This window comes from Octopus bimaculoides, chromosome 2 (genome assembly GCF_001194135.2).
Source record: "Octopus bimaculoides isolate UCB-OBI-ISO-001 chromosome 2, ASM119413v2, whole genome shotgun sequence".
In the NCBI taxonomy this organism is placed as follows: domain Eukaryota; kingdom Metazoa; phylum Mollusca; class Cephalopoda; order Octopoda; family Octopodidae; genus Octopus; species Octopus bimaculoides.
Genome location: NC_068982.1, coordinates 87480580 through 87496393, shown reverse-complemented (window position 1 = coordinate 87496393; position 15814 = coordinate 87480580). Strand labels below are relative to the sequence as shown.

Sequence of the window (15814 nt, the reverse complement as noted above, 5' to 3'; positions counted from 1 at the left end):
TTATAGCTTTGAAAAAATAACTTAAAATCAAACTGCACTCTTCAAAACTTGAAAACTAAGAATAAGAACAAGGTAAAATTACTACCTGCTTTTATAGCAAGTTGATGCAGGTAGTTTATCCCATCCCCCTCTGACTTTTAGTTCATGCAATTGAAAAAAATGTATTATTTATGGGACAAACCAGTATATGTGTGTGTGTGTGCGTGTATTGTATGATACAAATAAGATATTTTTTTATTTGCATCTTACAATACACATTTGGCACCTCTGATAAAAAAAAATATTTGTTTGTTTACATTCATACACACATACATGTACATTTGCTCGTCTTGACATCAAGAGATGGCTGTAGACAAGCATCACCTTCATATATGTTGCTGTTTGTATCCAATCTTCTGTGAAAACATGTCTGGTTATGTTGAACTATCACCTTGCTTGGAAATAGGTGAGGATTGGCAACAGGATGTAGAAAATTTGCCTCAACAAATATGGATAACTGAACATTAAAAGATGAGAATGATGTATAGATATTTCCATCTCCCAATTTCATAAGGCATTGATTGGCTCCGAAGGGTTAATTCAATTGACTAATTTTTCCTACCAAAGAAGAGCACGCATTCACTCTCTGCAAATGATTAGACTCAGAAAGTTTGTGAGGAGCCCATTGATCCAATTTGCTGACTTTTCCAATGGCACGTAGATGTTGATGAATTGTTGAATGACCAAATCCAAGCTTCTCTGTTGGTTTCTCAACAGTTACTTTATTTCATCAACCTTTAAGAGATGAAAGGCAAAGTTGATATCAGCAGGATTTGAACTCAGAACATAAAAGATAGAAGAAATACTACTTGCCAGTTAGCCACTTTATTTGAACATTGGAAAAATATACCATGTACTTTCAACTCAGAACTTAAAAGAATTGTTCCAGTTCTGAGTTGCAGTCACTCCAGGGTCATCTTTGGTATTCATCCTTTCTGAGTTAATAAAGTACCAGTTGAGTAGTGGAATCAATGTAATTTGCTAAACCCTCCCTTCAGAATTTCAGTACTTTTCACTAAATCAGAAACATTATTACAACTATTCATCTATTCATACAATAATCCTTTCTACTATAGGCACAAAATCTGAATTTTGCAGGAGGGGACTAGTCAATTACACCAACTGATACTTATTTCATCAACCCTGAAGGGATTTAAGGCTAAGATGATCTCAGTAGAATTTGATCTCAGAGAGTAAAGACAAGACAAAATGCCACTAAGCATTTTTCCCAGCATGCTTACTAGTTTCCAACTCACTACCTTATTTATTCACACAATAATGCTGAAATAGCTTGAGCTTTTGGCAATCAGAGATACTTTTCAACAAGTGATCAGTCCTATTAATTTTATAGGTACTTGTATATAGACTCCAGAAGATTAAAAGGCAATAACAGCAGGATCTGAACTCCAAAATGAAGGGCTATAGGTAAATACTGCTGTTAATTCACTGCCATATCTCTGTATGTGTTATCACTGAAATGGTAAAACCACTAACTCTATTTGCTTCTTCTATTATCTACTAATTAGTCCAATGACTTGTGTTTTGGAATAGTTAACTATTTACCCTCTCCACCTACTGGAATCCATCCCTGCCAACAGTTTTTATTCAAAACACTGGTCTATATCTGTTCAAAGTGATGCATCTACATTACCAGTCTCAGAGGGTCTGCAAAGGTTACAGATTCTGTTCCTCTTATGTCTGATTATAAAAAGAAACAGCAATATTTGTTGTTGGTGTTGTGTTGTGTTGATGCTCATACCTCCTATCAAGAGAAAGGCTTACATTAAATGGTCCACATGGTAATAATATTACAGTGTAAAGTAGAATCCAAAAGGACCAGTGGTGGTCAACATTGATAAATAATAAGTTCTGCATGTTTTCATAGGAGAATCAATAATGCCATGAGGAAGGAAGCTGAGGTTTCAGATAGGATCTTTTTTCAAAGAAATTCCTGCACAAAAGTCTTGTTTCTTTTCCTAATGGTGATATAAATCAGTTTCTTTTGCAAATTTTTTGTAATTATTGTTTATATTCTTTAGTTAAAGTCTTGGACCCATGAGGTTGGTTACTCAGTTTCCATGGCGTGAGAGTGACCAAGATCACAAAATCCTTCTATAGGGAACAGCAGTCTGTTGCAGGATTCAAAGTCAGCAAATTTGAAGGGAGGGAGCATGTAAATTACATCGTCCCCTTTAAGAGATGAAAGGCAAAGTTGATATCAGCAGGATTTGAACTCAGAACATAATAGATAAAAGAAATACTACTTGCCAGTTAGCCACTTTATTGTTTGTATTGGAACTTGTTGGCAGAAACCCTTTAAAACTGCATCATTGTCGTAAGTTCATGACAGTAGCTGTATCCACTACAAGAAGGAGAGGATTAAAGAATCGTAACTAAAATGTTCCAACATTTTAAACAACAACCTAAAATGTGCAGAATCACCCAACTAACTTTAGCAATGGCAAAAGGATCACAAACATATAAGAAAACTCGGATTATTTATAACTTTAATTTACTTCCAAAAATCCTGATATTCTCGCCAAGATTGAAAACATTCTATCATCTATAGCAATATTTTCTTCAGATAATTCGCCAAACATAACCAATTTTGAAATTTCTTCTAAATCTATAGCTGCTTTTATGACAGCAATAACGTTATAATGATCAATGCCTTGTATTGCAAAGTTGAGATATATTTGTTCAGCCAGTTTACGACGATAAAAGTCTCCTCGATCGCCTGACATACCGACATCTTCATGTCCTCCTGATAGATAAAGAAGAACGTCGTGTATGTTTTTTACCGAATTTGGCGGAATCAGCATGTGTGTCTCGTTCATCATCAGTATCAAACGCTGTATTACTCTTGTAGCAATTCGATTCAAAACTGCAGCCCGAGTCATGACGAAAAGCTGCTTTACGAACAGGGACGCGAATTAGAGCCTATAGAGTTGGGGTTTGCGATATACTGAACGATGGTTTTGTTTGAAGCGATACTTTTCTTCCTCAAGGCATGAAATTTATCTGAATTTCGAAAACTAAACACATCGCAACAATCCCAAGGGAAATTACTCTGCGCAAAATCGATTTTATGGAATCCTGAAGGTTCATATGGCCGATTTTTCAGTTTCGATTTCTGGTTAACGAACGAGAGAGTTAAAAATCATTACCCGAACAGAAAATTCATCTGCTACAATTATTTTCCTTCCTTCAGAAAAGTGTCATATAAAATTTCTTATTATTTGAGAGAAATAGATGGATTTTTTTTTCTCTAGCGAGACAAAGGGATTGAAAACAAAATTGTGACCTCAGACGGGTTTAAAATGAAAATATAGAGGGCCATAATTAAGCACAACAAAAAATTTACTACGGTATTCTGCCCTTTTTGCCACTCTAAACTATGACTTAAATAGCCTCGATTTTTGTAGCGAAAGAAATACTCTTCAGGTTAGGATTAGTACACCCACATCCTTAAATATAATTATCACTCAGTTTTTTTGTTTGGAGAAAGAGAGATGATGTTTCTCTTTCCAAAACAAATTACTTGACTGTGAGATGGAAGTGGAAATTGCTGTCCTGAAGACAAGTAATATTATGCGCAATCATTATCATCAGCAGCTGCATTTAACGTTCGTATCCAAATTGGTGTGGGTAGGACGGTTTGATAGGAACTGCACCAAGCTCTGTTGTTTATTTTGGTATGGTCTCTTCGGGTAGATACCTTTTCTAATGCCAACTGCTTTACAGAGTGCTAGGAGTGTACAGCACAACGCCAGAAGAAAAATGTAAACTTGTGACAATATCATTATTAGTCTAATACATTGACCTCACAAAAACATGATAAATACAGTCAACCAATTGTTTGTAATGTAAGAGATCAGGCTTTAAATGCAGAGTTTGGAGTGGTCAATGACAAATTTTATTTTCTACTAACATCTAAATTCATTGAGGTTATCTAATCAATGAAAGTGTTACAGCTGATGTGTCAAAATCTGGCCAGATGCTCACATGCTATTTCCAGTATTGTACCCAACTCTCAGCTTAATTGTAAACAGGTCTCACAATGAAGTACAGCACACTGCTGTAAGAAAGAGTACATAGAGGTTGCAGTGTTCAGCTCCTCTTAGTGCAGGGGGTGATGATTCTCAAATACATCCCACCAGCACAAGAACATCTAGATCCAGTATTGTTTGCTTCATAACAAAACACACAAGAAATACATCTTTCACAGAGTAAACAACCACTGAGGGCTTCAAAAGTTTACTTCAGAAATGAGCTTCCAAGGCTGGTCCAATGGGTAAATGTCTTCTACCATAGATGTAGGTTAACCAATGCCTTGTGATGGAAACAGTAAGGAAGACTGTCATCAGGACCATTCACATTGTGGGATTGTAGAATTTATTCATTAACCAAGTTTAACTACCAGCACCATCCAGTCCTTGGAACACCTTTAACTCTTAACGTCCTTTTAAGACAAAAGCTCAGTCCTGCAATGTTTGAGCAGAAAATACTAAGAAATGGGTTTGTTTATTCAAATGTTTATAGCGTCTTCGTGTTCTAGTTATTGTGAAAATCGGCAGTATTGCAGACAAAAACCACCTTTTTAATGTAAGAAGTCATTTGTATTAAAAATGATGTTGTGCTTAGATTATTACACAATGAAAAGAAAACAGACACATTCAAAAAAGACATATGAGGTTACCTAATCAATGAAAGTGTAACAGCTGATAATTCAAAACCTGGCCAGATGCTCAGCTCCTGTTTCCAGCAGTGTACTTAACTCTCAGTTTAACTGAAAATAGGTCTTGCAATGAAGTACAGCACACTGCTGTGAAAAAAAGAGCATTTAAAAATTCATGAGTATACATTGAGGTTAGGTAGAGATATACAAAGGTTTTCCCCAGACTATTTTTGCAGCTTTTCATTACAGTTAAGACAATATCACATATCAGTGTTAATAATCTACATAGCCTACAGATTTAAAAAAAGGAAATACACTATGTCTGAAAAAACAGAGGTGATTGCTGGAAAGCTTTTGATAAGTCTGCTTCATTAGGTCTGACCTGGGGATGGTGGTGAGTTCAGATAGTGTGACATTAAATACCATGTATGAAAATGGCCATTGGAATATGGGGCTGTTTCATTACAAAACATCATTATACCCAAAACAATAACTTCAAACAAACAAAAGTAAATGAATCAAGAATTTTATTTCTCATAATCCAAAATGACTTAAGCTATTCATCTTCACATCCTACAAGATTGTTATTATCTGCTTTTAGTTTCACATTGAAGGTAAATTTAACAAAGTATTTTGTCCTTGGGGCAAGTAAATGACATTCCGAGACCGAGAAAGCTGGTTGGCAATATCTTCTGCTGCTTCCAGTTTGCGAAGTTCAATTAAAGCATCACCGGCTTCAGAGAATGCTTTAGATAATAACTCTGCAGCTTTTGTGTCTCCTTCTGCATTAGTAACAGCAGCCTGTCGGATTTGTTCAGCCTAAATAAAAAAAAATTAAACATTTAACAAAATAAATACACCAATTTATGCTTTTTATGTTTTTATAATATTATCATCAATCTATTTAATATCTAATTTGTTGGCACCTTGGGCAATATCTTCTACTATGGCCTTGGATTTGGTAGACAGAACTTCAAAGACAGTCAACAACATTCTTGTGGATTTAGTAGACAGATTTGGCAAACAGAAACTGAAAGGATCCCATCATAAATGAGTGAGCATATGTGTTTGAGTTTCATTGTCTTGACATCACTCAGTAGTTATGAGTGAGTGCTGCTGTCATTCAGGTAGTGTCTTTCATTCCCAGTCTTCCATGCAATATGAGGAAAATATTACTATACTCAAACACAAATGAGGAATGGTAACAAGAAAGACATCCATCTATAGAAAATCTAAGTGAATATAGAGAAACGGTCCAGAGGATTTATCATATACACATAAGTTGAAATAAAGATTTTATGCAACATGTAACATACTACTAGGATTACACAATAATAGCAAAGGAGAATGGGCACCAGCCAGCCAGCCCAAAGGTTGGAGTGGGCTGCACCTACCTACCTCGGTTTCTATGGCATTGAGGTAGATCCAGCCTACCCCGTTAATGGGGACAAAACCTGGATTTAAAACACTGGATAATGGTGAAGCTAGCAAGCAAAATATTTCAACAAAAACGTCAGGTTAAGATACTTGTAGAAAGAAATGTACTGAAATTAGTTTTATTGTTTTAGTGATTGAAAAACTGTACTGTAGTTGGTGAATCATAAGATGCATTTAAAAAAACAAAAAGTCCTCTCACACACACCAGTCCTATATACAAATTTAGACTATATTACATGCTTTAATGCAATAAAAACTTTTTCCTGAATATGCAGTTAAAAATTGGAATGGTGTCTAACAGGCCCATGTATCTTTTGTAGTATTTAGATTTTTTTTTTAAGGCAAATATTAAAGTGAGCTTTTAGACAGCTCCACAGTTACTTCATATATTGACACTGACATACAGTTTATAGAAGTTTAAATAAACAATGTAAAAATTATGATACAGTTCCATACCTTCTCGACTAGATATCTAGCTTTTTCAGCTTCCTGTTGTGCAACTTGCTTCAATTCTACAGCTTCAGTAAACTCTTTTCCAAAAGTTAAATGGGTCTATAAATAGAAGCAAAATATTTAAAATACTATTTTATATATACATACACATGCACACACACACACACACATATATATCCTCATCATCGTTTAAAGTCCACTTTCCATGTTGGCATGGGTTGGACTGTTTGACTGAAGACTGGCAAGTCAGGAGGCTGCACCACGCATCTGATTTGGCATGGTTTCTATAGCTGGATACCCGTCCTAACGCCAACCACTCCAAGAGTATAGTGGGTACTTTTTACATGCCACCAGCATGGGAGCCAGTTAAGTGGCACTAGCATCGACCACACTTGAATGGTGATTTTTATGTGCCAGTCAGGCAGTACTGGCATCGGCCACGTTCAAATGATGCTTTTTACATGCCACCGGCATGGGAGCCAGTCAGGTGGCACTGGCATCAGCCATGATTACGATTTCATTTGGTTCAACAGGTCTTCACAAGCACAGCATATTGCCCAATGATTGAAGGGTACTTTCAAACGGGTCAGTTATGCAACACTGGCATTGGCCACGGCTATGATCTCACTTGGTTTACTGGGTCTTCTCAAGCACAGCATATCTCCAAAGGTCTTGGTCACTTGTCATTGCCTCTGTGAGGCCCAACATTCAAAGGTCATGCTTCACCATCTCAGGTCTTTCTGGGTCTACCTCTTCCACAGGTTCCCTTCACTGTTAAGGTGACACTTCTTCACAGCTGTTCTCATCCATATGCAACACGTGGCCATACCAACGCAGTTGTCTCTCTTGCACACCACATCTGCTGCTTCTTATGTCCAGCTTTTTTCTCAGGGTGCTTACACTTTGACATGTATGCACACTGACATTACATGTCCAGCAGAGCATACTAGCTTCATTTTTTTCCAGCCTACATATGTTCTCAGCAGTCACAGCCTATGTTTCACTGCCATGTAGCATGGCTGTTCACACACATACATTATACAGTCTACCTTTCACTCCGAGTGAGACACCCTTTGTTACCAGCAGAGGTAGGAGCTCTCTGAACTTTGCCCATGCTATTCTTATTCTCCAGCTACACTCTCAGAGCATCCACTCTTGCTACTGACTTGGCCACCTAGGTAACAGAAGCTATAAACTACTTCTAGTTTTTTCCCCTGGCATGTAATGGAATCTGTTTTCTATACATCTTCAGTGTTTATTGCACCTGTGCATCTGCCACACACAAAAACTATCTTCCCAGTCACCCTTCCTTTGATATTGCTGCACCTCTTATGTGTCTATAGCTTACACCTAGTACATCTTGTGGAGTTTCCACTTACATCTTTTCTACAGATTGAGCAGGGCCACCTACCTGAAGGGATTTGGGATTTGTCTGCCTTCTTACTAAGACTTTTGGTTTTTGCTAGGTTGATTCTAAGGCTCTTCAATTCTAGACCTTGCTTCCACACCTGAAACTCCTCTAGTTCTGGTAGTGACTCAGCTATTAAAGCAAGGTCATCAGCACAGAGGACTTGCCAGGAGCAGCCTGTCTTCAATTCTTCTGTTATTTCCTGGAGGACTATGATGAATAAGAGGGGGCTGAGGACTGATCCTTGGTGAACCCCCACTTCTACCTGGATTTCTTCATTATATTCGTTACCAACCATCACCTTACTGACAGCATCCCCGTACACGGCTTGTACATCTCTCACCAACCACTCATCTATCCCTAGTTTCTGCATTGACCACCAGATAAGGGATTGGGGGACCCTATCAAAGGCTTGATAAGGGATCAAGGGACCCTATTAAAGGCTTGATAAGGGAGAGGAGAAGCAAGCTTAACTGTATGGTTGAGAGGTTTGCTTTGTAACCACACCATATATTTCCATGTTCAATCCCACAATACAGCATCCTGGGCAAGTATTATCTATAGTAGTCTCAGGTCAACCAACATGTTTTGAATGACACTGGTAGACAGAAAATGTGCAGAGGAAACCATTTTATTTACCTGTTAGATACAAACACCCACATCATCATTCTAACAACCACTTTTCCTTGCTTACATGGACCAGACAATGCATTAAGGCGAACTTTCTATAGATGGAAACCCTTCCGGTCACCAACCCTCACCTATTTCCAAGCAAGGTAATACTCCCCAACAGATGGACATGTTTTCACAGAGGATTGGGAATGAAGAACATGGTAATACTTATTTACACCTATAGTATGATGTCAAGAGTAGGAGAAATAAACACACCCATACAGACACATGATGGGTTTCTTTCAGTTTCAATTTAACAACTCCACTGACTAGAATTCTCTACATCAGTCTTTATGTTTACTCATGTAAAGCAGGTGTGTTTTATAATAAAGTTTGATTAGATCAAATAGCAGAGTGCAATAAATACTGGGGTTAATACGATCAACTAAAAGCTTTGATAGCAGGGCCAAAGTCCAATGACGGAAACCAGTAAAAGAATCATCATCATCATTTAATGTCTGTTGTCCATATTGGCATGGGTTGGACAGTTTGACCAGGGCTAGCAAGCTGAGGAGCTGAGCCAGGCTCCAGTCTGATTTGGCATGGGAAAGATATGTTTCTGTGGCAGACAATCTGGATTATTGCTTGGATTATTTTTCCCACCATGTTTCTCTCTTGGTATCAAGTTCACTGCTGAACTGGAAGCCTTTTAACAATCTTACAAGAGGATTGCTTCTTTGAAATCACTGAACTATTGAGAGAGTTGAAAGCTCTAAAGCAATTCCCTGGAACAAAGAAGGAAAAGTTATGCAATAATTTATATCTGGAAGATTATAGATGATCTGGCACCAATTTCTGGTAATATGCTCCAGTGAAAATTAAGAGATCAAAATAGAATAGAAATCAGCACATTCAAACTCAAGGATTTTCTACTGAGTGATATCCCAGATGAAACTACATCATAGTAAGACACACACGAGGGCAACTCTACTTCCAACCACAGGCTTTCATTCTTATTACCAATTGATAATGAAACATATTGAGTACATGGCATCTTCCTAAACTTATAAATTTTTTCTCCACTAAAGTAAGGACCTAGCACTTTTTATGCAGCTAATTTGATTTTTAAGAGGTAAAACAGTCAAGCCATAAATTTCCATATTAAAAAAGGGAGAACAAAAAGATACTGACCAAAGATATATCATCAAGGAGTAACCCAAAAGCACTGGCACGGTCTATAAGTTCTTCAGATACTCTCATGGACACCACTTCTCGATTAGTGATCAGTTCACTTGCATCAAACTGAGCCTGTTGCAGGGAAAATTTTATGGGAAAAGTTCAGACGAATTTTATATATACAACAAAATGGTGAAACAATATAAAATACTAAAAGCTACAATTTATTTATCTTTGCTAGTTAATATTTATTTTAGCTCTTCTCACCTTGAGTCATGAAATTCAAGCAACTGAAGTGGGGTTCTTCAGAAGGATCTCTGGAGTAACATTACTCAACAGAGTGTATAGCTCAGAGATCAGGGAATATCTCTAGCTCAAGCCACTGTTTCTTCACTCTAGAAAGTTACAGCTCCATTACTATGGACATGTAATTATGTTGCAGGAAACAATTGCAAAATAGATTCTTCAACAGGAGACCAAGAACAAAACACTTGGATAATAGCCATAGTCTCAGTCACACTCAGGAATCCAACCAGAGAGTGAAATGATGGTTACCTGATTGAACCCTATGGTGGGGTTGCCTGAGGACTACCCCACTGTCTTTCAGGAATGGTGAACAGAGAAAATGGATCGATGGATATTTTACCATCCAACTTTTAACTACTGTAAATTTGGAGAACTTACTTTGTGAGTCAGGCAAATCAAGAAAAGCAGAATTATGAGGTACACACTAAGGAACAGAAACACATTGGTTAGTACAGTAAGGTTTGAACTCTTGGCCACTTAAATCATACTAATTATTATATATTCTTATGCCGTATTTTATTTGACAAAGGGTTCAGATATCCGTGTGTTTCAGCAGAATCATTTCAGGCATTTCATCCACATTTAAAATTACTTTATCATATTCAACAAACTGATCAGTATCTTCTAAACCATAAACATTTTTTTATATAAATATTGGTGGTGATAGAGTTTGGAAGCCAATTAAGTTATTGAGATATCACTAGAAAATGTAGCATCCAGAACAGGTCAGCCTGATAGAGCCTTGTCCTCCTTTAAATTATCCACTCATGAAGTATAGTACTCAGACCAGCTTTAGAGAATCCATACCTGTCACCTCAATGAACATTACAACTGTATGGTGATTAGTGAGATGGCCTGGTCAGTTGAGATTTAAGGGTTTTTAATAGAAACACAACAAAGTGCTAGTGATACTCTACTAACTACTAACTCTTTCATTTATAATTTAACACCCTTTAACTTCAATAAGCTGTGATTCTCAAAGTACTTATTAATAGTAATATTGTTTGTATTTTATAGTGGCCTAAGGAAATCTAAAATGGTATTTGACAATTCCAAGACCAATACAGAAAAGGTAAGAAAAATATTGTTAAGCCTATTTTAAATTCTATGGAGAAATTGAGAATGTGTAGCAGCTAAGATCATATTGGACTAATTACAAGACCTGGTTACAATTCTCATTGAAAACTACTTTAATCACATATTAACTAACTTTTTAAAAAAAAAATAGACATATAAATCATTGCAATTACTATAAATATCTCATGTTTTGTGTATACATGACAATGCATTAGAAAGTTAAAGATCGAAAAGGCAGAGAGCAAAAAGGTGGGCTAGAAACCCCATTAGACTTAATTGGGTGGTCACATTTCTGAGATCAAATTACATCAGGCTGACTTAGTATTTCATACTCCCAATAGTAAGTAAGTAACATATTGAAGTCATGTCAGTCAACTATGTAACTTCTGTCACCAAAAAAAAAAGAAAACAAAAAGGACTCTGATTAAGAGAAATTATTATACTTAAGAGAAGTGTAATGGTAGTCTTTCAGACGGTTTTGCAATTTCTTGTTGAACAACCTGCACAAATGATTTACTTATAGTGATCAAATGTATGTATTGTACATCAGTTCACTCTTTCAATCAAATTGATGTTGCCTGAACTAGTGCATGGTGTGCCACACATCAGGTGTTGAAGTGATCACAAAGCAACGTAAGATGAAAAGCTTAGCTCAAGAACACAATGCACCACCCAGTCCAGGAATTGAAACCATAATCCCACAATCATGAGTACAATACCCTAACCACTAGGCCATGTACCCTCTAAGAAAGGTGTAATGAATCAAGAAGTCACTATACCTTTAGTTCCCACGTTTGCCATAAGCTTAAGCTGAAATGTGCTCTGAGCAAAATACCTAGCTATCCTAACCTTCTACTTAAGAAATTAGCATTATATAAGGCAGCTTATGGTTACTTACAACAATCGCTTTCAAGACTTCATTTGTGATCGATGGTAACACTCTTTCATCATAGTCAACACCAAGGTTTGTGTAAATCTTAGGTAATGACGTAATATTTGGTCTGAACAGAATTCTCAATGTGATGTTAACATTTTGAAGATCTAGGATAAAAAACAGAAAAGACATTAAATAAGAATGTATTTCAGTTTTTGAGTTTTTCAGTGGGTGGGCTGAGCTAAAATGTAAGAATTTAATTCAAACTACATTCTTCAAACAAACAAAAGCATGTAATAAAAATGGCCAATGCAAACAGCCAATGCAGATTCCATCAGGCTAATGAAATAGATTGCTGTTGAACCACAACTTTTTATATCGATGCCTGGTGGGAAAATGTGGACAAGGAAAGACTCATAGAAGTTTGCAGTTCTAGAGAGAACAAACAGGACAAAGTATTTATTTAAAAGTTTGACACAAATAAGACAGAAAATGGAAGATACTAAGAGTTGGGTGCACCAAGTGAAAAACAACTTACTAATTAACAAGAACAGAAACCATTTTAACAACAGCAGAAACTGGATGAGGATTGCAGTGTTAGTAGTGATGCTACTTGATGAAAGAATATTTGCCAATTCATTGAATAGCCTTATATAAAGGTTTACGATGCTTGTGTCTGTAACAGCTGTGCCATCCCAAATATGTGCACCATATTCCAATTCCAATGAAGTTCAGCAATCATTCAGAAAAGAAATATTTTCCAACTTTAAAATGGTTTGGCTTTTGAAATGCTGTTTTTACTGTAACAATAAAAGATCAGATTATCTGGACTGAAGCATTGGTAAAGATTGAAAGTTTTAGTTGAATTGTTCGTTAACAGAAAGGGTGCAGGGTTGTGTTTTGTTCTAGGTCAGCTTTAATTAAGCAGACTTATGATTAAAGCCATTCCAGTCATCAGCATCCAGTTTTCTTTCTTTGATAGTTTATGTAAGTCCACACTATCCAATGTCACTTCTTTTTTAAAACGGGATGTAATTTAAGGAATTGACTGCTATTTCTAGCAAACCAAGCAACCTCAGAAATATTCCCAAAGTTTACAATGCAGCTGTGTCCAATACTACTGTATTTTAGGTTTCTTCAATAAATGTAACTATTGTGTCGCAAGTTGGCAGTTACAGAACAAAACATTGGCAAGGATGGAAATTCAAAGGGTCAATATACTGGGGAGGAAGGACTAAGTGCAGTGATAAATGTGGGACATGGAAAAAGGAGAGAACACAATATGGGTTATAAGAGGAGGAGGATAGACGTGAATTCACTATGCCTCAATGCAGGTGGCAGAAGACTAGCCAGCAGTAAGAAGCAGAGGCCACAGTAGTGGGAGAAGAAAAGACAGAGGTCACATTTGTGGACAACTTTATGCCAATCAGTCAGACAGCCATCTTTTGGATGTGATGGCCATTAAAGTATTAAATAAGAGGAGGAAGACACAAAGCTGTACTGGATATGACCTGAAGGAACTTAGTCTCAAAGAGAATTTAACAATTATCAAAGAAGGATGGAGAAAAATATAAATACTACAGATCTGACTGTTTCTTAGTATAGGAAACATACATAAAAACTAATGAGGATGTTGTAGATTAGTGGAAACAAGTATAATCTTTACCTTTACTACCAGTTACAACAGGTACATTTCTGGGTCGAGATCGACAATCAAAAATTATTGGCTTTTGAACCCATGGTATAAGGAAATGAGTTCCTTCTCCAATCACATTATCTTGCACTCCACGGAAACGATCAAATATTACAGCCTGATGGCCCCCATCAACTAAAAACAAATTTTAACAATATTTTATTACAAAAAAAAAGGGGGGGGGGTGAAATAAAAAAATAAAATTCATGAAAAACGTCTGTATTTTCTTAAGAGAAAAGATCAAATAAAAAGATACATTTTAACAAATATACATATAATCATGACTTGACCTTTAATCAGTGTACTCTTCAATTATATCAGCTTTTTAAAAATGCTCACATATACTGACTGACTTAATATAGTTGAGCTTCAGTTAAAAAGACATTCAAATCAAAACACTAAAAAGTTTTTCATTACATTATATATGTGAATATGCCAACTGGAGAATGAATGGAACTACCATCTTGAAGTATATTTTAACATTTTCTAGAAGCTACCATCAACCTTTATAACCAAAGGAGAAAGAACAACCTACATTTCACTCATTGTTCTTGATTTAACTCTTTAGCATTCAAATTTCTTTGTCAAATGTAATGTTTATTTATTCACACTGCTTTGAATTAATCATACATTATTTTACGGCTTCAAGATTTTCAATAGTGTGTTTGTATATTCTTAGAATGATATCATAGAGGTTGGATAAAACATGTAGAATATTTGGGCTAGATACGACTGGATTAAATGCTAAAGGGTTAAACTCAGTCTTGTCTGAAGCTAACTTTCACCCACCAATCATGGATGCTGCCTTTCCTTCAACTGAATCATGAAGAAAAGGAAGAAATTACTCAAAACTCTTTTCTTTTACTATTTGCTTCCCTCCAATTACGGTTACAATAAAAAAATATCTTCACAAGTGCAATGGAAGTCATGGTATTCATATATTCCCATATCCATAATTAACCCTTAAGTTATAAAATGATTATCAATCAAGGACCATCATTTTATGATATATTTTTCCTTGTTTATATTTAGATATAGAATTCGAAAACCTTTGTTGTTTTTGTATCTTCTAAAAATATTTCTGCCATCTTCAGTTTGGCAGCAACCATATTATCTCCAAAGAGTTAACACTCATTCTATTCCATTTATCTCTACTGTCTTACTGCACAAACGCTGTACTAAGCACTTAACTCCCTCTGAAACTGCAAAATTTTATAATCCGTCTCTGTCTGTTTTCTCAAGACATCAACCTCCTCTCTCTGCTAATATATACATACACTATTAGCAGTTCTTAGTAAAAAATAAAAAGTAACCATAGCCTCCATGCATGAGAGCAGCCATCTTCAGGTTGATCAAAACAACCTTTATTAAACAGTAAGTATTGACCAGAAAATGGATCATTCTGCCTGCCCAATAACCAAGCAATTGCTGTGTGATCATTTGACAAGGTAAAAATAGCAACCAAATTTCTCTTTCAAACTGCAATGTCAAAAAAAAAAAGTTACCACTAGATGTGGTTCTGAGATATGATGTGCATAAAAAAATACAAGGGTCATATGTCGACAATTTACTATGTATCAATTGCCTTGTAGTGGTGACACTGAGAATAAACAATAATATTTATGCTCAAGTAAATGGTGTGGAAAGTCTGGATTGCTTGGGTCTACATGGGACTTTCCTGTTGTAGTAACGCCGTGCGCATGCGTAGTGTCACGCATGCGTGGAATTAAACAAGCAAGCTTTCCCGCTTAATTCTATCTGTTTCTCGGTCGGCCGGCCGGCCATGAGCATGGACGTGTCAAGCAGTGTCTCCAACATTCCAACTCTGGAGACAGCCTCTTTCTTGCTGGCCAGCAATAGAGCATGGACGTGTTTAGCTGTCACTCTCCATCTTTCGGACTTACGCTAGACAGCTCGCTTACATCTACATAACAACGTCCCAACAACTATGCTCACACACACAGAAGCTGTAACAACTGTCAACAAGAGCTAAAGATGTATATATTTACCACCTGAATAAATGTTGTTTAAGTTGATAGTCCGGAGTTCAGCGTTCCGTTA

The 15814-nt window shown here is 36.4% G+C and overlaps 2 protein-coding genes across 3 annotated transcripts in view; both read right to left on the bottom strand.

Annotated features, from left to right (window-relative positions):
• Positions 1-858: 858 nt before the first annotated feature.
• On the bottom strand, positions 859-3183 carry LOC128251580 (uncharacterized). Its single transcript, XM_052978420.1, has 2 exons — positions 2556-3183; positions 859-2401 (listed from the first exon to the last, which is right to left on the bottom strand). The coding sequence occupies exons 1-2, from the start codon at positions 2937-2939 to the stop codon at positions 2381-2383; spliced, it is 405 nt and encodes a 134-aa protein (XP_052834380.1). The 5' UTR covers positions 2940-3183; the 3' UTR covers positions 859-2380.
• Positions 3184-5227: 2044 nt separating this feature from the next.
• The window catches only part of LOC106875850 (prohibitin 1), a 14970-nt gene continuing 4383 nt past the window's right edge, over positions 5228-15814 (bottom strand). The window contains exons 2-6 of one of the 2 annotated variants that reach the window (XM_014924146.2): positions 13727-13888; positions 12085-12227; positions 9819-9935; positions 6611-6706; positions 5228-5536 (exon numbers count right to left, since the gene is read on the bottom strand). In XM_014924146.2, coding sequence (XP_014779632.1) covers positions 5321-5536; positions 6611-6706; positions 9819-9935; positions 12085-12227; positions 13727-13888 — 734 coding nt within the window. In that variant the 3' untranslated portion in view covers positions 5228-5320. The remainder of the gene's footprint in view (positions 5537-6610; positions 6707-9818; positions 9936-12084; positions 12228-13726; positions 13889-15814) is intronic. The other variant, XM_052978419.1, reaches the window with a different exon arrangement.

What these genes read in the sequence shown, in the direction of transcription:
- LOC128251580 (XM_052978420.1), bottom strand. Translation starts at nt 2,939, where the DNA reads ATGACTCGGGCTGCAGTTTTGAATCGAATTGCTACAAGAGTAATACAG. An exon ending in GAATATCAGGATTTTTGGAA is followed by an intron (nt 2,402 to 2,555) that starts GTAAATTAAAGT and finishes TCCTTCTTGTAG; the next exon opens with TGGATACAGCTACTGTCATG.